The 25,087-nt window shown below is 34.7% G+C and overlaps 1 protein-coding gene across 1 annotated transcript; it reads left to right on the top strand.

The window, feature by feature from the left end:
- Positions 1-1,110: 1,110 nt before the first annotated feature.
- Positions 1,111-25,087, top strand: LOC134228672 (broad substrate specificity ATP-binding cassette transporter ABCG2-like). The gene is made up of 19 exons (XM_062710355.1): positions 1,111-1,193; positions 2,568-2,775; positions 6,499-6,558; positions 8,758-8,872; positions 9,068-9,220; positions 9,555-9,712; positions 11,688-11,839; positions 12,650-12,757; positions 16,089-16,149; positions 16,279-16,387; positions 17,426-17,491; positions 17,833-17,892; positions 17,924-17,982; positions 22,441-22,530; positions 22,740-22,864; positions 23,075-23,229; positions 23,536-23,625; positions 24,516-24,568; positions 24,657-25,087. Exons 2-19 carry the CDS (start codon positions 2,600-2,602, stop codon positions 24,799-24,801), a joined length of 1,935 nt encoding a protein of 644 aa, XP_062566339.1. The 5' UTR covers positions 1,111-1,193; positions 2,568-2,599; the 3' UTR covers positions 24,802-25,087.

Genomic DNA, 25,087 nt, shown 5'->3' with positions numbered 1-25,087 from the left:
CCTCTTCCAAAATTGTGACTTGCAATGAATTTCGTGGCTTTTGGTTTAAAAGTTAAAAGACGAACCAAATTCAATTGTTGGAAATTGTTACGTGATACTCAGGTGACCTATAAGGCCCGTGGGCCTCTTGTTTTTTTTTTAAAGTCTCAATTTTATTGTCTTTGTTGAATAAATCCCAAACTAATCACCATTTGTCCGTCGGCCGTCCGTTAGTCTGTACATTTTTTTTCAACTTCTTAAGAATTTCTGGGCAAAATCAATAGACACATTATATTGCTCCCTTGGCTTGATCAATTCACAAGGAGAATTAAGAACATGAAAGGTGAAAGGTATGAATTTTTTAAAAGAAGCATTGAAAGTCAACGACTACCCGGGTAACCCCAACCCCCGCCACTCAATTTTTTTTTTACATTTGAAAAAGAATTAAGGTTTTTTTGTTTTGTCTTTTTTTTTTTTTTTTGCTTGTCAAGAAATTTCTGGGGTGATTTTATTTTCGATTAGGGTTGAGCCCCCCCCCCCCCTTTCGGAAAAAAATAATCCTGGATCCGCGCCTGCAACCTTATTTAGCATAGTGTTTCGGGAAACCCGTGTTTCGAGGATAGGAACCGTAGAACACTTGTCATTTAAGCAATAGAACACCCTTTTTAACGTCTTCCTAACCCTACCTGGTTTTCAGCCCGTAATTCGGGGCCTCAACGCGCCCTAAAACTTCTAGATCCCCCACTGACAGGCAACAGTCTCGTTATTAATATATTGATCTAGCTCGGTCATTCAAATTTTGTTTTCATAACACTACGACTCTGTATTCATTTTATTATTTTTATCTGTGAAGAGGGGGGGGGGGGATATATTGACACCGCCCTTGCGTTGTGGGCGCGCCAAACTCAACCTTGTGAAACATTACAGTCACATGTGCATGCACGAAAATGTAAACACGTGCAGAAAGCGCCGTCAAACCTCGAGTGTTTCCGGGACAAGTTTGGACCTTTAACCTCACTAAATCGTTTTTGTGTCCTTTACCGACTTCCGAAATGAGTGCATGTTTGGGAAAACCCGATGATCTGCGGAATCAGCCGAGGTAAACACGACTGCATCCACCCGTGACGGCTTATGTAAACACCGATTTTCTAAAAACTCGAACGTTGATCAGCGCTGTTCGATCTTTTGACAGGAGGCACGATTCCGTGTTTGAGGTATGACTATATCATATTGGTTGTTATGTAAGCTTTGATCAATCATTACATGTAAGCTTCATGTATTTTATTCAAAATTGAAAGTGCGATGTGACTGATGCAACCAGGATTAGGCCTCTATTAAAATTGTCTGTAGACTGACTTATCCTTCATTTGAATGGTCATATGTTGTCGAATGACGATAAACTATCAGTCGAAGTTTGTTTATATATTTAAGAAAACTGCATGTATGGGGCCTAAATAAATTTTGATACAGTATAATGTGAGACTGAATTATAGGCCTAATGATTTTCCCATTTTTAAACACTGTTAAACCTTATGAAACTGGCATGGAATGTATACTTATTTAAATATATAAACTTTATAGGTCTGATTCCCTACATATTAATGATTTATGGCTTCTTTTAATTTTACTACCAACATAAATGTGCGAGTAATATATCAATAATGTTTAACTAATTAGAATAATCTAACTGTGTCTCGGTACAGGCCCTCACCACAGTTAGAATACGTCCCATATACTTGTAATGTAGCAAATCGGAGCGGATCCGCTCCGAAACGATTCCGTAGGACAATATCATTTTAACGATAGAACATTCTATCTAATGTTTAACATACAGGCTAGTAAGAAGCAATCTCAGGTTTGGGTGGTAGGGGCACTCAGCCGTTTACATTTTCAGTTGAGGGTACTTTGAACTAAAAAAAATTCCTGGACAAGCAAAAAAGGTCATTTACTGGGTATACATTGTAATTATTACTGATCAAGGGAGCACAAGTGCACATGGTAGCTTTGTTTTCCTAAGTGGTGTATATATTGGCAAAATTATGGGGGAGGGGGGGGGGTCTCATGCTTCTGGTTGCTACGGCCATGAATTATTGGTATTTCAGATTCACATACCAAATTTAATTTTGTTAAAAATGAAGGTCATTATCAAGCTCAGGGACAATAAAATTTCAAATGAGCTCATGCACTTTGATCTTGATCTCACTTTAATTTACTAATCATGCTAATAGATTGCATAAGGGGAGGTAAGTCTGAGATTAAAAGTGACCTCAAGTCTTATGCTATGGCTCTGACTTTGAGCCATATGAGCTCATTTTTGCGTCTAATAAGTGATTTCCTTCATAACATCTTTAACATGCCAAAGTTACAGTGAGATCAAACTTTTATTGTAAAGTCTAATCAATGCATAATGCTTTGCCCCCTTTTGGCTTCTAAGTTATAAATACAAGACTTAGCTTTCTTCAGGACCAATACTGGGTTCTTGCTGTGGCACCTCAGACCCCATGCCATGCTCTGCAAACTCTTTACTTTCATTTTGCGTGTGGATCTGTTTATTTTCAAACTCGGTTTACTTGTCACTGTTTTTCCAGGTGTAAATGACACAGATCTAACAGAACAGGTCATGTCTACGAAAAAGGTAAATGGAGTGCACACAGTGGACTTCACCACTCAGTCCTCCATCATGGAGACGAGGGGATCGGTTATCAGTGGTCACAATGTGGTGTACTCTGTGGACGTGAGGAAGGGACCCTGCTGCTGTGGGCAGGTCACACAGAAACAAATCCTTAAGGGAGTAGAGTAAGTCATCCTCTAATCAGGTCACATTATCAGGTCACACAGAAACAGATCCTTAAGGAAGTGGAGTAAGTCATCCTCTAATCAGGTCACATAATCAGGTCACACAGAAACAAATCCTTAAGGGAGTAGAGTAAGTCATCCTCTAATCAGGTCACATAATTAGGTCACACAGAAACACATCCTTAAGGGAGTGGAGTAAGTCTTCCTCTAATCAGGTCACACAGAAACAGATCCTTAAGGGAGTGGAGTAAGTCTTCCTCTAATCACACAGAAACAGATCCTTAAGGAAGTGGAGTAAGTCTTCCTCTAATCAGGTTCACATAATTAGCTCACACAGAAACAGATCCCAAAGGGAGTGGAGTAAGTCTTCCTCTAATTAGGTCACACAGGAACAGATCCTTAAGGGAGTGGAATAAGTCTTCCTCTAATCACACAGAAACAGATCCTTAAGGGAGTGGAGTAAGTCTTCCTCTACTCACACAGAAACAGATCCTTAATGGAGTGGAGTAAGTCTTCCTCCAATTAGGTCAAACAGAAACAGAGCCTTAAGGGAGTGGAGTAAGTCTTTCTCTAATCACACAGAAACAGATCCTTAATGGAGTAGAGTAAGACTTCCTCTAATCACACAGAAACAGATCCGTAATTGAGTGGAGTAAGACTTTTTCTAATCACACAGAAACAGATTCTTAAGGGAGTGGAGTAAGTCTTCCTCTAATCACACAGAAACAGATCCTTAATGGAGTGGAGTAAGTCTTCCTCCAATTAGGTCAAACAGAAACAGAGCCTTAAGGGAGTAGAATAAGACTTCCTCTAATCACACAGAAACAGATCCTTAATGGAGTGGAATAAGTCTTCCTCTAATCACACAGAAACAGATCCTTAAGGGAGTGGAGTAAGTCTTTCTCTAATCACACAGAAACAGATCCGTAATGGAGTGGAGTAAGTCTTCCTCTAATCACACAGAAACAGATCCTTAAGGGAGTGGAGTTAGTCTTCCTCTAATCACACAGAAACAGAGCCTTAAGGGAGTGGAGTAAGTCTTCCTCTAAGCAGGTCACATAATTAGGTCACACAGAAACACATCCTTAAGGGAATGGAGTAAGTCTTCCTCTAATCAGGTCACACAGAAACACATCCTTAAGGGAGGGGAGTAAGTCTTCCTCTAATTAGGTCACTTTGAAACAGTCTGATTCTTAGAGTTAGGGGTTATTAAAGAAGATAATGTGTAAGAATTATTAACAAAATAGATAATTAACCAGCTCACCAGGCTAACCTAGCTGCTCTGTATGAAAAACTAGCATAATTATTTAAGGATAGACTCTAATTCTTGGCCAAATTATTTGATATAATCTGGTTTGGGTCAGTTTACGCTTTGTAATCTGCAAAGCGGATTATAAAAAAGCGTAAACTGACCCAGACCAGGTTATGCTCAAATAATTTGGCCAAGAATTAGAGTCATTCTTTATAATTTAATTTTAAAATAATTAAACAACTGTGGATGTAAAATTGTGCTGCTTTTTAGCTCACCTGAGCCGAAGGCTCAAGTGAGCTTTTCTGATCAAAATTTGTCCGTCGTCTGTCGTTGGCGTTGTCGTTGTCGTTGTCGTAAACTTTTCACATTTTCATCTTCTTCTCAAGAACCACTGGGCCAATTTCAACCAAACTTGGCACAAAGTATCCTTGGGTGAAGGGGATTCAAGATTGTTCAAATGAAGGGCCATGCCCTCTTCCAAGGGGAGATAATCATGAATTAGTGAAAAATTAATAGCATTTTAAAAAAATCTTCTTCTCAAGAACCACTGGGCCAGGAAAGATGAAACTCATGTGGAATTATCCTCAGGTAGTGTAGATTCAAATTTGTTCAAATCATGACCCCCCGGGCTAGGGTGGGGCCAAAATGGCCGACCAAAGTTTTACATAGGAATATATAGAAAAAATCTTTAAAAATCTTCTTCTTAAGAACCACTGGGCCAGGAAAGATGAAACTCATGTGGAATCATCCTCAGGTAGTGTAGATTCAAGTTTGTTCAAATCATGACCCCTGGGGCTAGGGTGGGGCCAAAATGGCCGACCAAAGTTTTACATAGGAATATATAGGAAAAATCTTTTAAAAATCTTCTTCTCAAGAACCATTGGAATTGGAAAAATGAAACTCATGTGGAATCATCCTCAGGTAGTGTAGATTCAAGTTTGTTCAAATCATGACCCCAGGGGCTAGGGTGGGGCCAAAATGGCCGACCAAAGTTACATAGAAATGCATAGAACAAATCTTTTAAAATCTTCTTCTTCTTCTTAAGAACCACTGGGCCAGGAAAGATAAGACTCATGTGGAATCATCCTCAGGTAGTGTGGATTCAAGTTTGTTCAAATCATGACCCCCGGGGCTAGGGTGGGGCCAAAATGGCCAACCAAAGTTTTACATAGATATATATAGGAAAAATCTTTTAAAAATCTTCTTCTTAAGAATCATTGAGAAAGGAAATATGAAACTTAAATGAAATTATCCTCAGGTAGTGTAGATTCAAGTTTGTTCAAATCATGACCCCCGGGGCTATGGTGGGGCCAAAATGGCTGACCAAAGTTTTACATAGGAATATATAGAAAAAATCTTTAAAAATCTTCTTCTCAAGAACCAATATGCCAGGAAAGATGAAACTCATGTGGAATCATCCTCAGGTATTGTAGATTCAAGTTTGTTTAAATCATGACCCCCGGGGCTAGGATAGAGCCAAAATGGCTGACCAAAGTTTTACATAGGAATATATAGGAAAAACTTTAAAAATCTTCTTCTCAAGAACCTTTGGGCCAGGAAAGACGAAATTTATGTGGAATCATCCTCAGTTAGTGAAAATTCAAGCTTGTTCAAATTATGACCTCTGGGGCTAGTTTTGGGCCCAAAATGGCTGACCAAAGTTGTACATAAGGATATATAGGGAAACCTTTTAAAATCTTCTTTTCAAGTACTTCAAAGCCATGATTAGTGATATTTTTCTATTTATATGGAATCATCTTCAGGTAGTGTAGATTGTACATTGTTCAAATCATGACACCCAGGAGGGTTAAAATTCAAGCCCCCCCCCCCCCCCCCCCCAGTAAACTTTCAGTTTTGATCTAATATGTGCTTTTTCCTAGTCCTAGTAGATGTGCTCAGGTGAGCGATGTGGCCCTTGGGCCTCTTGTTATGAGTTCAAATTTGCCGCTCAATAATACAACCACAAAATTAAATTAATTTAAACTTTTGCTATAATCTCAGTTCAAGATGGCCTCCTTGGTCTTTCAGATTACGAAAATTTGAATTCCTATATTTAAGCAAATTAAATGTAAATTTTCTTAGACATTTTTGCTTGAAATAAATTCTTTTATTGCAAAAATAAATTTTTACTGATAAATTTTTATTCAAAATGTAACATTTAGTAGCTAAAGTATAGCTGTCTGTAAAATGTTTTACTGCTAGGTTGGTCACCAAAATCTGATATGCATCAAAGCACTTAATGCTTCCTGCAATAATTAGATTAGAAAATTATTGGATGAGCTATTGCTCTCTTTTTTCATTTCTTCATTTATCCCCATTTTATGCATACATCCAATTAGAAGAATGATTACAAACAGTGAAACTGCAACAAAAATTCTGGATATATTAAAACTTTTTAAGATAATAACTGTTCATTGAGCATTGGTGAAACATATTAACTTGTATTTTATTACTGCTGTTGTACATTGTAGTTGTATATTCAAACCTGGAATGAATGCCATATTGGGTCCAACAGGAAGTGGAAAGTCCTCGTAAGTATATATACAAACCTTGGTATACTTAAAGTACATGTATTGGGTTTTATTAATGTATACATGAGCTTTGGTTTAATTATAGTACATGTATTGGGTTTTAATTATGAATGTATACATGAACTTTTCTCCAGTCACTAGGTACAGGAATATCTAACATGTCCAAAATTTTAAATTAATTGGAAATTATGCAGAGATGCTTTTATCTAGTTCCTATATCAAATGAATAAGAGATTGGGAAGTGAATCAGAATTCAATTAAAAAAAGTAAAATTGTGTAAAGATTAATGTCTCCCCAAGTCAAAGTGGAAGGCAGTTCTTTAGCAGTTTTTTAACCTTAACAGTTCAGTGCTTTAGCAGTTCTTAGACAGTTTACTAGCCTTCTCCTCTGTTGGTGGCAGAAGGTTTTTGTCATACTGATCATTAGGCAGTTTTCTTAGCAGTCCACAATTTAAGCAGTACTTAGCCAGTTCATTAGCAGTAACTTAGCAGTTGCTTAGCAGTTTCCTTAGCAGTATCTTAGCAGTCAATAGGAAGGTTAAGGAGAACTGCTTAAAAACTGCTTAATAACTGCTAAAGGTGTTTTCTTTTGTTTGCTCTACTTATATGGAAATGACTCTGAGTGACCTACATATAAATTTGAAAATTGATTAACTGCTTAAAAACCGGTAAAAAGAATGCTGTAAGTACTATTCTTGTTCTACTTATAAGAAGATAACACCACCCATATACATGATATATGAATACAAAAATGCATTTAATTTATGCTATTGAAAAATATCATCACATATGGGAATTTAACTTAGTATTGAGATTTAGATCAGGTATGAATTGTAAATAAGTCCTTTCATTAAGTCCATTTTCTTGCATAAACGAGTGGCAACTTTAGAGCTTGGTTAATTAATACAGTGGACTAATCTACAGATCCCTCTATCAGTAGCTTAAATTTATCTTCAAATATTTTGAATTTATATTAAGCATGTTAAGTACTAATAATTAAAATACAAACTAGATTATACAGTTTATAGTTTAACAGTTATCCAAATGAGAGTGGGGTTGACTATTATATATATCACAAGCCCACACACTTACCATATTTTTTGAAGCATAATACTTTACTGCCAACAAATCTTTTAAAAATTTTCCTATATCACTCAATTCCATTGTTGCTTAATGCATGTATGATCAGATTTTTATAATAATGATTTCCCATCTCATGGAATTTAATTCAGATACACTTGTCACTAAATATTATGTTCACATCCAATCCAATGTGGTGATCACAGATAATTGTATTTTCCAAAGCATATATATTTTACTTCTTCACTGTATGGGTATAAATATATGTAATATTCCAGACCATCACAAACATCTTCACAATTTGTAATTTTGAACTGATGTGGAAAAGGCGCACAAATCTTGACTGGCTTTCCTCATTGGATACAACCCTTTAGTTTCAAGCAATCAAGGGGGACACAGCAGGTTGTTAATGTAACTAGAGGACTGGATTTGCAAGTCGATGGGATAAAGATTAGAAGCTCATATGCTCATGCTTTTTATAATATGAAGCCTCAATTTATTATAAACTATTGTATCATTTCTAGTAAGATTTTTAGTATATTTTTTTTCTTTCTAATTTTATTTTCTGTCTAAGAAACTCCTGCCTGGCCCCCAATTATTTGTGACGTTATCATCAGGAAGCATTAACAGTAACACATGGGCAGTAATGAAGGCTAGTGAAAGTTAGGACCACCAAGAGTGAAAAAGTGTTGAATTACTTCTTATAAGAAGTCGAAATGAATTAGTTGCACTTTTAGCAGTTTTGAGAAACTGCTTGTTTGACTGCTTAAGTTTGTTCAATACTGAACTGCTTACACAAATTCTTAGCAGTTTTTTAACCAGTCTGTAAGCAGTTTCAAGGAATGCTAAGACTAAGACTGTTAAGAACTGCCTAAAAACTGCCAAAAAATTGCCAGACTGCCTAATAACTGTTTATAAACTGCTAAAATAAGCAGTTCACTTTGACTTGGGTCATCTTTCAATCTGCACAATAATTAAATCTATTAAAACTGTAATTGAAGGAACATTTTTAAATAAATAAGAAAATGAGCAATGTATAAGTAGTGGCAGAAACATACTAGTTAAATATTCTCTTATGATCTAACATCAAGGTGAGAGAATCATGATTTTTTTCCTACAGACTTCTGGATGTGTTGGCCGGTAGGAAAGACCCCAGCGGACTCCAAGGAGAGATTCTGTTTGATGGAGTTCCTCCCCCTGAAAATTTTAAATGCATGGTTGGATATGTTGTACAAGTGAGTTTTTTAATTATTCATTATTGGTTTTTTTCCTCCTAAGTCATGTTATTGCATAAAATGATATATTCAAGGGCTCTTTATAAAATGTTGGGGGATATCTTTTATACAATTTCAAACAATTATAATAGTGAAAAATACTGCATCAGAATTCAATGATAATGGATAATGTTTTGTTTTTCTGCCGTAAAATAGGATGATGTTGTCATGGGAACATTAACAGTCCGGGAAAATTTCCAATTCTCGGCAGCCCTTCGTTTGCCATCAAACTTGACAAAGGCAGATAGGGATGAGCGAGTGAATACAGTAATACAAGAACTGGGCCTCTCCCACTGTGCGGACACAAAGGTGAGTTTCTGCTATATATAATTTTTGAATGACTATTAATTAAAATACTTTGAAGTAACCTCTTCATTCACCAGTAATTTTTTTGCTAAAATAGCAGGGTTGTCCCTAGGACAAGGGTGGGTGGAATTTCTCGGTCTATAATTACCAAGTGCAGGTTATTTTGGTATTTCCCCTCAACCTTATGTTAAGGTACAAACCCGGGCCTAACCCCTTCTATGTTTTTTAATCCTCCTTCTATTTCAGTTCTTAGGGACAACTCTGATTTCTATAATGATAATAAATGTGAATATGATGTATTCAAATTTGATGCTGACAATATATTAAATGTCGACAGGTAGGAAATGAGTTTATACGTGGAGTGTCAGGAGGAGAAAGGAAGAGGACCAACATTGGAATGGAGCTAATCATCTCCCCTCCTGTCCTGTTCCTTGACGAACCAACCACTGGGTTAGACGCCAACACTGCCAATTCTGTCATGTTGTTATTGAGAAGGTAAAATCACAGCCAATTCTGTCATGTTGTTATTGAGAAGGTAAAATCACAGCCAATTTTGTTATGTTGTTATTGAGAAGGTAAAAACATGGCTGATTCCATCATTAAAAGTAAATTTAATTGTCTGGAATATCCATTCTTGAACCTAAATGTTGTCTAGTTTGTCTCGTTTCTTTCCAATCTATGATGCCCAGGTTAGACAGGTTTTTCAAAAGTTACAAAGTTTATATTTTGATAAGCTGTCAAAATCTGACACAGGCATCCATCCTCAGAGCTACTCCCTCATAAAACTTTTCTTTTCAACATATTGAGTATTCCAAATTCTTGCCTATTTAAAGCAATGTTAACCTTTGGATTCTTTCAGTAGATTTAATTGTTTTTTGTCAAAGTAGAGGAGTTTTTTAGGAGAAAAAGTAGGATTTAAAAGAGGTAATAATGACAGCTTATGTACATATTTTATTACGATTTTCAGGTTGGCCTTGAAGGGTTGGACTATTATATTCTCTATACACCAGCCCCGCTACTCTATATACATATTGTTTTGTTTTACAGGTTGGCGAAGGGTCAGACTATTACAGTAAATCTGGAAATTTTTTGCTGTACATAAATTTTTAGCAAATTTGTGAGTTCATTGCATTCGCAAAAATATTTTTCTTAAAAATAAATTACCAATAAGAAAATGTAAACAAAACAGTGGTCATACGCAAAAGTTTGAAACGTAAAAATTAATCAACATCATTTTGACCCGAATTCGCAATATAAAATCGACGTAAAAATTTCCAGATTTACGGTATATTTTCTATACACCGGCCCCGTTACTCTATCTACATATTGTTTTGTTTTACAGGTTGGCGAAGGGTTAGACTACTATATTCTCATACACCAGCCCCGCTACTATATATACATATTGTTTTGTTTTACAGGTTGGCATTGAAGGGTTGGACTATTATCTTCTCTATACACCAGGTCTGCTACTCTATCTACATGTTGTTTTTGTTTTACAGGTTGGCATTGAAGGGTCGGACTATTATCTTCTCTATACACCAGCCCTGTTACTCTATCTACATGTTGTTTTTGTTATACAGGTTGGCATTGAAGGGTCGGACCATTATCTTCTCTATACACCAGCCCCGTTACACTATCTACATGATGTTTTTGTTTACAGGTTGGCATTGAAGGGTCGGACCATTATCTTCTCTATACACCAGCCCCGTTACACTATCTACATGTTGTTTTTGTTTTACAGGTTGGCATTGAAGGGTAGGACCATTATCTTCTCTATACACCAGCCCTGTTACTCTATCTACATGTTGTTTTTGTTATACAGGTTGGCATTGAAGGGTCGGACCATTATCTTCTCTATACACCAGCCCCGTTACACTATCTACATGATGTTTTTGTTTTACAGGTTGGCATTGAAGGGTCGGACCATTATCTTCTCTATACACCAGCCCCGTTACACTATCTACATGTTGTTTTTGTTTTACAGGTTGGCATTGAAGGGTCGGACCATTATCTTCTCTATACACCAGCCCTGTTACTCTATCTACATGTTGTTTTTGTTATACAGGTTGGCATTGAAGGGTAGAACCATTATCTTCTCTATACACCAGCCCTGTTACTCTATCTACATGTTGTTTTTGTTATACAGGTTGGCATTGAAGGGTAGAACCATTATCTTCTCTATACACCAGCCCTGTTACTCTATCTACATGTTGTTTTTGTTATACAGGTTGGCATTGAAGGGTCGGACCATTATCTTCTCTATACACCAGCCCCGTTACACTATCTACATGTTGTTTTTGTTTTACAGGTTGGCATTGAAGGGTCGGACCATTATCTTCTCTATACACCAGCCCTGTTACTCTATCTACATGTTGTTTTTGTTATACAGGTTGGCATTGAAGGGTAGAACCATTATCTTCTCTATACACCAGCCCTGTTACTCTATCTACATGTTGTTTTTGTTATACAGGTTGGCATTGAAGGGTAGGACCATTATCTTCTCTATACACCAGCCCCGCTACTCTATATACAGACTTTTTGACACCCTTATGATGCTATCCCTGGGAGAGGTTGTGTATCACGGCCCGACGAAGGACTCCCTGGACTACTTCCACTCTATAGGTGAGACAGTCTACAGAAGTGTAGGGTTAGGGTTAGAACCCTAATTTGATAAACTGTGCTCTTGTTTGATTATATAGAACAATAGCCACAATTCTTGAAAATTTTGTCTTGCTAATAAAGGGACAATGACTATCTCGTGAAAATACCGTATAAGCAGAATTTTTAGCGAGGATTTAATTTTGGTATTATTAGCGATGGTGCCAAGATCGCTTAAATTGAATATCGCTTAAAATTAATTGCGTTTTATATTTGTAATAGCTTCTTTAGTGAGCATTTTAAAATAGCTAAAATTACTTCTCGCTTAAAATAAAATACCAGTTTTTAAGGACAAAGCGTTGACTTTGCGTCTCGCTGAAATTTCCACTTATACGGTAAGGTATCACAAAAATTTAGTGATTTACAGTATACTGATTGCTGAGATTTAAATAAAAAAATTAATAAATACTGTTGTTTATCTTTACAACTTACAGAATTGCTATGCAACATACATTGAATCCCTACGCGTCATAGAAATATTACTTTACCATTTCCCCGCAAGCACTTTATAGCTGTTTAGCGTTAATATTGTGAAATAATATTTTAATTAGAAAATAACTTTTCTTATTTTATGAGGATCAAGCAAGTATAAAATAGTTGGAATTTGGCTATAAATTGAAAATTAAATGAACTTTTTAAAGTGCGTGAAAATGCGTGATTGCGGGGAAACGGTAAATGCGTGATTTTGCGTTAGAAATAGGAAATGGTATATGCGTTAAAATGCGTGACTGCGGGGAAGGGTGTTAATCATATACCAATCGTGTCTTTATTCAGGTTACACAATACAGGAACATAATAACCCACCGGATTTCTTCCTTGATGTTATCAGTGGAGACTTCAATGTGGATGTGGACACCTTAGATCCAGAGAAAACTTCCACAGGTATAACCGGCCTCATCACAAAGACAGAAAATAATGGGATGGATCAACCTTTATATTTAATCCTCGCAATTAATGGAATTCATTCATTAATGATTCATTATCAAACATGTATTCTAACTAAGCATATTTACCCTGATTGAAGTGATGCACTTAATCAAGCTACACTTTGTCAAAGTAACAGGGGTTGTCAATTTTTTTTAATTAACTCTTGATATTTCAATGATTGATTAATAATTTCAGGAAAGAAATTAGGTAACTCATTTTGTGTTCCTGGTTAACACTGAATTTTAAACCCATTTCACTCACAATTCCCACTGAAAGGCCCCCCTTCCATGTCCAACACCATCAACTGTGTTTGTTTTTCATTCATTAAACATATTAAATGGATATGGGTCATTTTGTTGTAATAAATTGTTAAGGCATGAACTCATTGTTTACATTGACTGTGCTCCCCTGCTCTGTTTGTCTTTCCTCACCTTATTATCCCTTGTTCTTCAGTTTTCATTTGTATTTATATGGCAACTAATCACTGATGATACTTTTGTTTATTTTTAGCTCCACTGGTCAAAGACTAGAGGAGCTTATGTGATAGTAAGGTGTCCATTGTCTGTTCATCTGTCTGTCTGTAAAAAAATTTTTAGAATCTACTCCAGTTTTGGTCTGATTTTAATATTACTTGGCATGTAAGTAGACTACACAAAGATACATTATAAATTTTACTTATTGATTTTGATTTCAGTGAACAATGCTGCCATGGTTATTATATATAGAAATTTCTTTCAAAAGCTACACCTCCTACATTTTTGGTCTGATTTCAATAAATCTTACCAAGAAAATGACTAAAGCAATTAATACAATTAAACTCCACTATTCTTTTGTTAACTTTTTAGCTCACCTTTCAAGTGAGCTTTTCTGATCACATTTTGTCCGGCGTCTGCAATAAACTTTTCACATTTTCGACTTCTTCTTAAGAACCGCTGGGCCAATTTCAACCAAACTTGCCACAAAGTATCCTTGGATGAAGGGGATTCAAGTTTGTTCAAATGAAGGGCCACGCCCTCATTCAAGGGGAGTTAATTGGGAATTAATGAAAATTTAGTGGCATATTTAAAAATCTTCTTCTCAAGAACCAGTGTCTGTGCCAGGAAAGATGAAACTTATGGGGAAACATCCTCAGGTAGTGTAGATTCAAGTTTGTTCAAATCATGAATAGGGCGGGGCCAAAATGGCCGACCACTTTTACATAGAAATATATAGGAAAATTCTTTAAAAATCTTCTTCTTGACAAAGCCATTTTTATATAAGCATGTTCAGGTAGTGTAGATTCAAGTTTGTTCAAATCATGACTCGGGGCCAAAATGGCACCAAAATTTTACATAGAAATATATAGGAAAATTCTTTAAAAATCTTCTTCTCAAGAATGACAAAGCCATAATTCATCATATTTATATGGAAGCATGTTCAGGTAGTGTACATTTAAGTTTGTTCAAATCATGACCCCCCGGGGGTAGGGCGGGGCCAAAATGGCCGACCAAAGTTTTACATAGAAATATATAGGAAAATTCTTTGAAAATCTTGTTCTCAAGAATGACAAAGCCATAATTCATCATATTTATATGGAAGCATGCTCAGGTAGTGTAGATTCAAGTTTGTTCAAATCATGACCCCCGGGGGTAGGGCGGGGCCAAAATGGCCGACCAAAGTTTTACATAGAAATATATAGGAAAATTCTAATAAAAAATTCTTCTCAAGAATGACCAGGACATAATTCATCATATTTATATGGAAGCATGCTCAGGTAGTGTATATTTAAGTTTGTTCAAATCATGACCCCCGGGGGTAGGGCGGGGCCAAAATGGCCGACCAAAGTTTTACATAGAAATATATAGGAAAATTCTTTAAAAATCTTCTTCTCAAGAATGACAAAGCCATAATTCATCATATTTATATGGAAGCATTTTCAGGTAGTGTTGATTCAAGTTTGTTCAAATCATGACCCCCGGGGGCAGGGCGGGGCCAAAATGGCCGACCAAAGTTTTACATAGAAATATATAGGAAAATTCTTTAAACATCTTCTTCTCAAGAATGACAAAGCCATAATTCATCATATTTATATGGAAGCATGCTCAAGTAGTGTAGATTCAAATTTGTTCAAATCATGACCCCCAGGGGTAGGGCGGGGCCAAAATGGCCGACCAAAGTTTTTAAAGATATATATAGGAAAATTCTTTAAAAACCATTTTCTAAAAAATAGCAAATCCATGATTGGTCATGGGACTACTTTTGGATTTAAATTTTACAATAAAAAGCCATTTTCTACTTTTTCCTACCTTAGTGCTCAGGTGAGCGATGTTGCCCATGGGCCTCTTGTTTATGACTGCAATAACACCTTCAACATTTGTAAATTAACCTTTACAATGCATGTATGTGAAAACAATATCACTCTTATACTAACTTTTAAGTGAATGCAATAACACTCCACCATTCTTATGTTAATTTTTATATAATTATGCAAAAACACTCTACAATTTTATGCTAACTTTTATGTGAATGCAGTAACACTTTCTTATGTTAGCCTTCACATGAATGTATTATTATTTCATCATAACTATTCTTATTTCCAGTGTCATGTGAATGCAATACCACTTTACCATTCGTATGTTAACCTTTATATGAATGTAATATTACTTTACCATTCTTATGTTAACCTCTATATGAATGCAATACCACTTAACCATTATTATGTTAACACTTTATATGAATGCAAAACCATTTTACCATTCTCATGTTAACCTTTATATGAATGCAATTTAACCACTCTTATTTTAACCTTAATATGAATGCAATACCACTTAACCACTCTTATGTTAATCTTTATATGAATGCAATACCACTTAACCATTCTTATGTTAACCTTTATATGAATGCCCATTTTACCATTTTCATATTAACCTTTATATGAATACAGTACCACTTTACCATTCTTATGTTAACCTTGATATGAATGCAATACCACTTTACCATTCTTATGTTAACCTTTGTATGAATACAATACCACTTTACCATTCTTATGTTAACCTTTTTATAACTGCAATACCACTTTACCATTTTCATATTAACCTTTATATGAATACAATACCACTTTACCATTCTTATGTTAACCTTTATATGAATGCAATACCACTTTACCATTCTTATGTTAACCTTTACATGCATGCAATACCACTTTACCATTCTTATGTTAACCTTTATTTGAATACAATACCACTTTACCATTCTTATGTTAACCTTTATATGAATACAATACCACTTTACCAATCTTATGTTACAGATGAGGAGGATGTTCATGGTGCTCTTGTACAGAAATTCAGACAATCAAATGTCAACGCAAAGTAAGTTTTCAACAAATTTTAAGCACTACAGTATTGGTTCACTGCCTCTAAATCAATAGAAATTTTATAAGAATGTTCAGTTTTTGATAATGCATGTTATGTAATTAAGGTTCATGTTGTGTATTGCAGAGTTCAAAGTGAGGTGAAGGCTATCTTTGATGAATATCAGTCCAAATTAACAAAGAAAGAGTTGGTATCACTGCCACCTGTAGAATACAACACATCATTCTTTACACAGGTAAGCTTAAGATTACCTCTTACTCCAGCTTAAAAGTGGGGTGGTAAAACGTGTCAAAATATACACAAAATCTCTCACTCTAACTAATAAGTGTCATGATTTACACATATAAGAACTGACTCAGAGGTGGTATTTTTATAGTGCAACACCTTTTCATTTGATAGGTGAATTGTTGCACCTAGAAAGGAATTTTTTTTAAACTACAGACTTAGATAATAAAACTTGAGATGATAAAGGACTATATGAGTATCAGACAAACACTTAAGAGGCTGATAAATCTCCGACAAATCTTTTTTATTTAGAAAAAGAGAAATAGGGAGTTTGATAGCTTTCTAAAATATGAACTTGACAATCTCTGACTTATTTTGCTAAATCAAAAGGACATTCAGCATTATAAAATAAATATTTAGGTTGGTAACAGTTGAAATTGACACCCCAAAGAAAACCATTGTCAATGGATGCTCACTTGTCAGTTGACATAGGTTTTCTCTGGAATAACAATTTCAACTGTTACTCTTCTTAAGGTACATTGATACTCTGATAAGAGAGATAACTCTTAATGACACAAATGTCTAATATTCCTTTATAAATTAGACAAGTTTAAGTGCCTTTGAATTTGTCAAATTTTGCCCCGTAAGCCATGCTATAATTGTTTGTATTTTATTCAGCATATACATTTGCTTTAGAAATCATAAAAGTTAAAGAAAAATTTCATATGAGTGAGCAGAGGGTTTATAAACCTAACAGTGACCATTTACATAAGCAAGAAGTATTATACTGCAACCACCTGCAATGTGCATCTTTTTTCTTTTACATTAAACTTCCCTTAGCCATGATTATCAGTTAATACTTTAGCCATGATTATCAGTTATTACCTTAGTTACATGATTATTAGAAAGAATCATCAACTTAGCTTAGTTACGGGTATGATTATTAGGAAGGGGATCATAGAATTCTTTGATTATACATGTTATCCAGTACCTTAGTTCCATGATTCCAATCACAGAAACAACCCATTTACAAACCATTCTCTTTCAGCTTTTGATCTGCTCAGGAAGAACTGTTAAGAATATAGCCAGGAATCCCCAGACCTCCATCATGCAGGTAAATATGGCAATGGAATCATTCTTATTCTTGGAGATCAATGTATTGTCGGTGGGCAAGCAATAATTTATCTGTTCATGGGTAACATTCAAACATTCCTCTCCCCTGTAAGAATTGACCTTATATATCCAAATTTTTTTTTTGCAGTACACACAAAAATAGATTAAAAAACCCTAGCTCTTTAATACAACTGGTTATATTATTTTGGACCCTTGTTCCTTACTACATTAGGGCAAAAGCAAATGTAAATTATAAAAAATTAGAAAGATGATTGACTTTATGACTATATATATATATTCCTTTCATTGAATAATTATTAAGTATTTTTTTTATCTTTGTAGCTGTTTGTGATCCTAATTTTTGCTGCCATAGTGAATCTACTGGCAAATCAGAAAATGACTGTAAAGCTTTTCTGAACACATGTTTGTATAGCTCAGGCCTGGTAACCAGAACAGGTGTGTTTGTATAGCTATACCTGGTAACCAGAACAGGTATGTTTGTATACTTTAACCTGGTAACCAGAACATGTGTATATATTGCAAGTAGGCTTAATCTAGTACATGTACAACAAAACATGACCCCTTGGAGTAGGTTGGAGCCAAATTTGCAAGGGGGGAAAGCCTAAGAACAGGGTCCTCTTCAGGTGAAGTTGTGGTCCATGGCCCTCTTGTTTTTGTGTTTTAAAATACTAACAACAAGGGCACTGTAGGGCCTCATCCCCTCAAAAACAGCATATCTATAAATCAAGGTAGCAGTTGATGCAAATTACACTCGCAAGGAAAAACTAACCCAAAATCATTCAAGCATATTTTGTATCTCAAGAACCATTGTGCCAGGAAAGTTCATTTGTAACTTCAAGCTTAAATGAAAGTTAAATGTTTTTCTGTTGCAGGGCATGTATATTTACCAGCATGTTCCAACATTTACAAATAATTTAATTTTATTTGTTATTTGATTGGTTAAACGGTTTTATCCATTTTGTATAACATAACTTGCTTACGTCACAACGAGTTACGTCAAAAACGTATTACTCCGCTTGACCTTAACTTTGAAAATATGCGATATTTGAAGCCTTTTTCCGAAGGATTAAATGGAAATATTGTCTCATTGTCTACATTGAAATTAAATTATAAGGAATGAAGCTTATTTCAACTTATGTTATACGATATAACATAACTTGGGGCGTATGGGCAGGCGGAAAGGGCAAAAATTACCATTATGAGAAAACAAACAATTATTTTAATTTCAATGACCATAAAAACTTAACAAACGATATAAAATGCACAGTCAACAGACTTTTTCGCAGGACAAATATATTAAAGCAAAACCAACGACAACGAACGTAACAAACATATATGAATGCAAAACCAACGATCATCTTTGCAGAACAAGCGTACATAAAAACACAACAAGCGAAAAAACTTAACAAAAGTGCACGCTGTAAATCTAGTCTTCCCCACAGCCGGCTCCCGATGGTCCCGGATTTTTTTTTTTGTCGGACTGCACAGAAACTCTTCACACTTCTCAGGCACGTTTTCTTTTTAAATGTATTCAATGATACGTAAAAACTTAAACAGATTTGCGTATTTATTACTGAATCAGCAGTATCACCTGCCAAAAAGCGGTAAATGAAGTACTCCTTTATAAATATGAAAACCAAAAAAGACATCAATACAGAGAGACATAAGGTGTCGTAGATATTAAATGTGCATGGACACAGATTTGAAGTTAATATTTTCTGTATAATATCACGACTTATATATTTTAATAGCATTTTACACAAAAATATATTAAAAATTTATTTCATCTTTAAGTTATTAAAACTTCAAATTTTTGGATCGGTTTGATTGACACATCCTTGCACTCTCAGAAATTTTACTTTTCTTTTTAATACTAAGGAAAAGTGGCAATTTTGTTTCAATAACTTTAAGATGAAATAAAATTAACTTCAAATCTGTTTCCACGTATGTTTAAAGATATTAAGAATATTGATATTGAGAAGATATTTCTTCTCAAAAAGATGGAATTAGTATTTTAGAAGAAATTAGTGGTGTTAATAAAAATTTGAACATTTGAATTCTATAAAAATTCATAACATCAAAATGATTTGATTTCAAAAATGATTTTTACCAAAATTTTCATAAAAATAGTTTTAATCTAACATTGTACTTATGGTAAAACCATGCAAAATGAAAGTACTCATTGTTATGCATTGACGTAGTATCGTTTTGAAAGGAGGGGGGGTACCAGGGAAAAAATTTCAATCTAGCTGAAAAAAAGATTTTAAAACTTGACAATCAAAAACAAAAGGAAATATATACAGCCCAAACTCGAAAATTCTATTCTGGGGGTGGGGGTGGGGGGGGGGGGGGTGTTAGGTTCAATTTCTTTCAGTACCAATTTTTTCCTGATATACATGTGCTACATAACCCTTTTTTGACCTTACTCTTAAATTTGGGAAATGTTGCTGTGTGCCTGAGATGTCACTGTAATTAAAACTTATCATAATAGATTCTTGTAATATTTAAAGAATTGGGAAAAACCAATTTATGTAACAATAACGAAAAAAAAATGACGAAACGGCCTTCAGGAGAATATTTTTTTTTTCATTTTATGTCAATTCTTTTCTTTCATTTGAAATTTTTAAGATGAATTAACCCCCCCCCCCCCCCAAAAAAAAAGGAAAAAATTAAAGGGGGATTTGAGGTAGAACCACGTCCATGTTGTAGAGCCTGGGAACATAAACGTGATGTGGCAAAGAGTTCTATACAAAAAAAAATTGTGGGGAATTTTTGTGCATACAAATTATCTAGCATGTAAATGAGGGTTTTCATTTATTAAAAAAAAATTACCTCAGTTTGTTGTTTTTAATTCTACGAAAACAAAGTGTTTTTCCATTTATTGCTGAGTACTAGATTTATCGCTTTTTGGCAGATGATACTGCTGATTCAGTAATAAATACGCAAATCTGTTAAAGTTTTTACATATCATTGAATTCATTTAAAAAGAAAATGTGCCTGAGAAGTGTGAAGAGTTTCTGTGCAGTCCGACAAAAAAGAAATTGCCAAAAAAAAAAAAAAAAAAAAAAAATCCGGGACCGTCGGGAGCCGATTGTCGGGAAGACTAGATTTACAGCGTGCACGTTTGTTAAGTTTTTTTCGTTTGTCGTGTTTTTATGTACGCTTGTTCTGCAAAGATGATCGTTGGTTTTGCATTCATATATGTTTGTTACGTTCGTTGTCGTTGGTTTTGCTTTATTATATATTTGTTCTGTGAAAAAGTCTGTTTAATGTGCATTTTATATCGTTTGTTAAGTTTTTATGGTCATTGAAATTAAAATAATTGTTTGTTTTCTCATTATGGTAATTTTTGCCCTTTCCGCTGCCCATAGGGGCAGTTTACGCTTTTTTATAAACCGCTTCGTGGTTTATAAAGTGTAAACTGCCCAAGGGCGGATTCAGGGGGGTTTGGGGGGGTTCGGGAAAACCCCCCCGCTCATTGAATTTTTTTTTATACAAGTGTCATTTTATCATTTTGTTGCATTGATAAGACTCTAATATACACGAATCCATTGTTCTGTACAACTGTGAAATATACTTCAGGCACGTAACAGGAAATCACTTTCCACTTGAACGCACACAATACACAGGTAATCAACAGAGAGAGGGGTAATCGGTGAATCTAGTGAAGTCACAAGATCATCGGCAGTACAATGTAGTGAAGTATCAACAACAGAAAACTGCATAGTTACGGTGCTGCTCAGTAATATTCCTTTGCTGATAAAATGCATGTTTTTTTTATTAACTATAATTTGAATAAACTATTATATAGGGTTTTTTATTTACCGTTTTAAAAATTAAATTAATACATTTTTTTTACATCATATTGACAGTATACTCAAGTAAATTGAAAAGCACTAATTAGGAATTCTGAAAAGGATCCAATGTTTGATTTTTTGAAAGTGTTTAAAATTGCACATCAGTTGTATCTTAGAAGTCAGCTTGACTAAATTAATTGAAAATGCATTTAAAAGACAACTTGAAGTCAACAGGGTATTCCTAAAATTGTCAGATGTAACAATTTTTTAAAGCAAAGTCTAAAGTCTTGTGCTAAAGTTAAATTACATGTAATTTGAAACATTTTATTTATCTAAATTCTTAAATATTTGTGATGATTGGTCCTTAAAAAAGATACAAAAAGTACAAGAAATGCTGGAAAATGCACCATTTTAGAACTATTTAAAACAATTTTTTTGTTGGGGGGGGGGGGGGAGCCCCCCATCCATTCTTTTAAACAAGGTCTAAAGTCTTGTGTTAAAGTTAAATCAAATTGAAACATTTTATTTTTCTGGATTCTTAAAAATTTGTGATGATTGGTCTTTAAAAAAGCTACAAAAAGTACAAAAGAATGCTGGAAAATGCACCATTTAGAACCATTTAAAACAATTTTTTTGGGGAGGAGCCCCCCACTCCATTTTTTTAAACAAGGAAAAAAGTTAAATCAAATTGAAACATTTTATTTTTCTGGATTCTTAAAAATTTGTGATGATTGGTCTTTAAAAAAGCTACAAAAAGTACAAAAGAATGCTGGAAAATGCACCATTTAGAACCATTTAAAACAATTTTTTTCGGGGGGAGCCCCCCACTCCATTTTTTTAAACAAGGTCTAAAGTCTTGTGTTAAAGTTAAATCAAATTGAAACATTTTATTTTTCTGGATTCTTAAAAATTTGTGATGATTGGTCTTTAAAAAAAGCTACAAAAATTACAAAAGAATTTGTAGAACCATTCAAAACAAAATTTTTCTTTTAATGAAAGTCTGTTGTTTTTGGGCCTCAAAACTGTTGCAGCAGTGCCCCAAGTTATGTTATATCGTATAACATGTTGAAACTTCATTTAAGTAATTGAATATTTTTTAAAAATTTTTAATTATATTTTTTTTTCTTTGCAGAGTTGGTGCTTTCTTTTTCATTGTGATGAACCAAGTGTTTGGAAATTTATCTGCAGTAGAATTATTTATCAAGGAGAGGGCTATATTTATGTAAGCAGTATAATTATGTCATAACAATACAACATACATTTCTCAATATAGATATTGGGAGCTGAAACATAATTTCAGATATTTTCTATGAATTATGCATAAATACAGTGTATGTTTTAAACAAGCCATTTTTTGAATCAGTGTATACTTCAGTCATGTAAATGAACACTTTAGACCAGCAGTTATAATTAGGTTTTCTGGTTTACTAGGCATGAGAACGTGAGTGGATTTTACCGTGTGTCGGCCTACTTCTTCTCCAAGATATTCTGTGATGTCATTCCTATGAGGTTGTTCCCTGTTGTCATTTTTTCTGCTGTTACATATTTTATGATTGGTGAGTTTTTTTGCTGTTAAATACCTCATGATTGATGAGTAATTTTATCAAACATTTTTATATATTCATGATTGGTAAGATTTATATTTTTCCTTGTGATTGGCTTTCATACCCTATACAGAAAAAATCTCTATGTACTTAACCAATGAAAACATACTGAATGAATGAAATTTGAGACACATTTTATCTTACACCAATCTTGACCTTCAGGTTTCACAGCAGAAGTGGACAAGTTCTTCATCTACACCCTCAGTCTGTTTGCTGTTGCCATGGCAGCCTCTGGTTTGGCTTTCTTCTTCAGTGCCCTGGTTAAGATTTTCGCCATTGCCAACTTGTGTATTGCCTTGTGCTATGTTTTTATGATGGTAAGTGTATAAATAAAACATTATCTTGTGCTGTGTTTCTTTTTGCAGCCACAGTAGATGATGAAAGATAAAAATCTTTTTAAGAACAGCATGATTTTGATTTGTAAGATCAAAAATTAGGCAAACATCTTCAGCTAAAATTGAAGAATGTTCAATTCATAGCACAAGTAGATGGGTAGGGTAACGGGGTCAATTTTCTGATAAACAGGATAAACGACTAAACAGTGTGACCTAAGGGCTTCGTTTTAATTAATGCAACTGCAAACAATCAAACAATGAATGTGTAAATATGGATTGGATTTTCAGGTGTTCAGTGGTCTTCTGATCAACATATCCTCTATTGCGGAATGGCTGAGGTGGATCAAATGGCTTAGCATCTTCAGATACGGTCTCAATGTAAGAACATTATTGTACTTCTTTGTCGTTTTAGCTTTACTTAAGTAAAGTCAAGGTAGTGTAGACAGAAGAAAAAGACTCCCAGCATCTGTCTGTTTAGCTGATACAGTACCCGCATCGTTATTCTTGACAAATCTATCATGTCCTGTCATGCGTGTATCCTATCGTATCATGTGTGTATCCTATCGTATATCGTGCGTGTATCGTATCGTGTATCCTGTAAAGAATAACAATGCGGGTACTGTTGGAATTTATAGCCTACCGCACCTTGGTGGGGTCATTTGACTTCAGAATCTCAGTTACAAATCTCAGGAGAAAGTCTGACCAAGGATTGCAAGTCCTACCTGAATCTTGCATTGATAATGCATCAGGTATGCACATCCAGATTAGATTCAGATGCTTGGTTTGACCCATCAAATGAACAAACAACCAGGGAAAAGATTGGGTATTGCTTCCCAAGAACCTTCTGATGCTGTGCAATATTATGATGGAACAGATCTTTAGGAGGTTGTCATTCCAAAGTGATAAAAAGCCCTATGCTCACCATACTTGCTTTAGATGCTGCATCTGACATACATGTAGATAACTAAGTTAAAGTTTTTGAAGAGTTAATTAACGTCTTTGAAGTACACTCTTGCATGCATTTTGGATCTAAGGAACTCTCTGTAAAATCATTCCTTTGGTTTGAAACTTTACTTTCCTTAAATTCATGTATGTCTAGGTGAGCTCTGTAATCTTTGAAAATATTTTTTATTAGGCTTCTCTTAGTTTTCATTTGATTTTCAATAACTCTTGGCATACTAGAAGAGCACATTGAGACAAATGCTAGATGGTGTTTTCATTAATGCAATAAATACACAATATTTATGTGTTAACCTCTTGTTTTGAAGGCTCTGAACATCAATGAGTTAAAAGACAAACACTTTGACAATAGCACAGTGTGGTAAGTACATAGTGGAAAATAATCATATTTGACTTTGCAATGATATTATAAACTTGAAATAAATACAGTGATGTACATGTTGTTTCAGTGGGAACGATTATCTCAGTGAGCAGGGGATCGAGTACGAGACAGACTTTGATCTCTGGCAGAACATCATGGCTATGTTAGTGTTTTCTGCCTTCTTTTTAATCCTAACTTACGTAAGACTGGCCACAATGAACAAGTTAAAATAATTCCCACAGAAGACCAAACAATCAGGCTACATATAAAAGACCCAAAAATGGACCAAATGTCTGAAGGTGCATTTAAAAATGTGACTGTCAAAGATTATAATGCGTGATTAAGAGTCCCTGGTGAGAATGTAAAATATCTTTGATGTGCCAATTCATTTTTTATCAAGCTCATTTTTCTCTTTAAAGTGTTATTTTATCATAAGATATGAGGAACCATAGATCCAAACGGATATCTGTAGGAACAGATTATGTTTAGATTAATTTTATGAATAATGAAGATTTTAGT

This window comes from Saccostrea cucullata, unplaced genomic scaffold, assembly GCF_032062105.1.
Source record: "Saccostrea cucullata isolate Sc308-1 unplaced genomic scaffold, CSIRO_AGI_Scuc_v1 ctg17549, whole genome shotgun sequence".
NCBI classification, from domain to species: Eukaryota; Metazoa; Mollusca; class Bivalvia; order Ostreida; family Ostreidae; genus Saccostrea; species Saccostrea cuccullata.
This window is presented reverse-complemented; position numbering and strand designations above follow the sequence as displayed.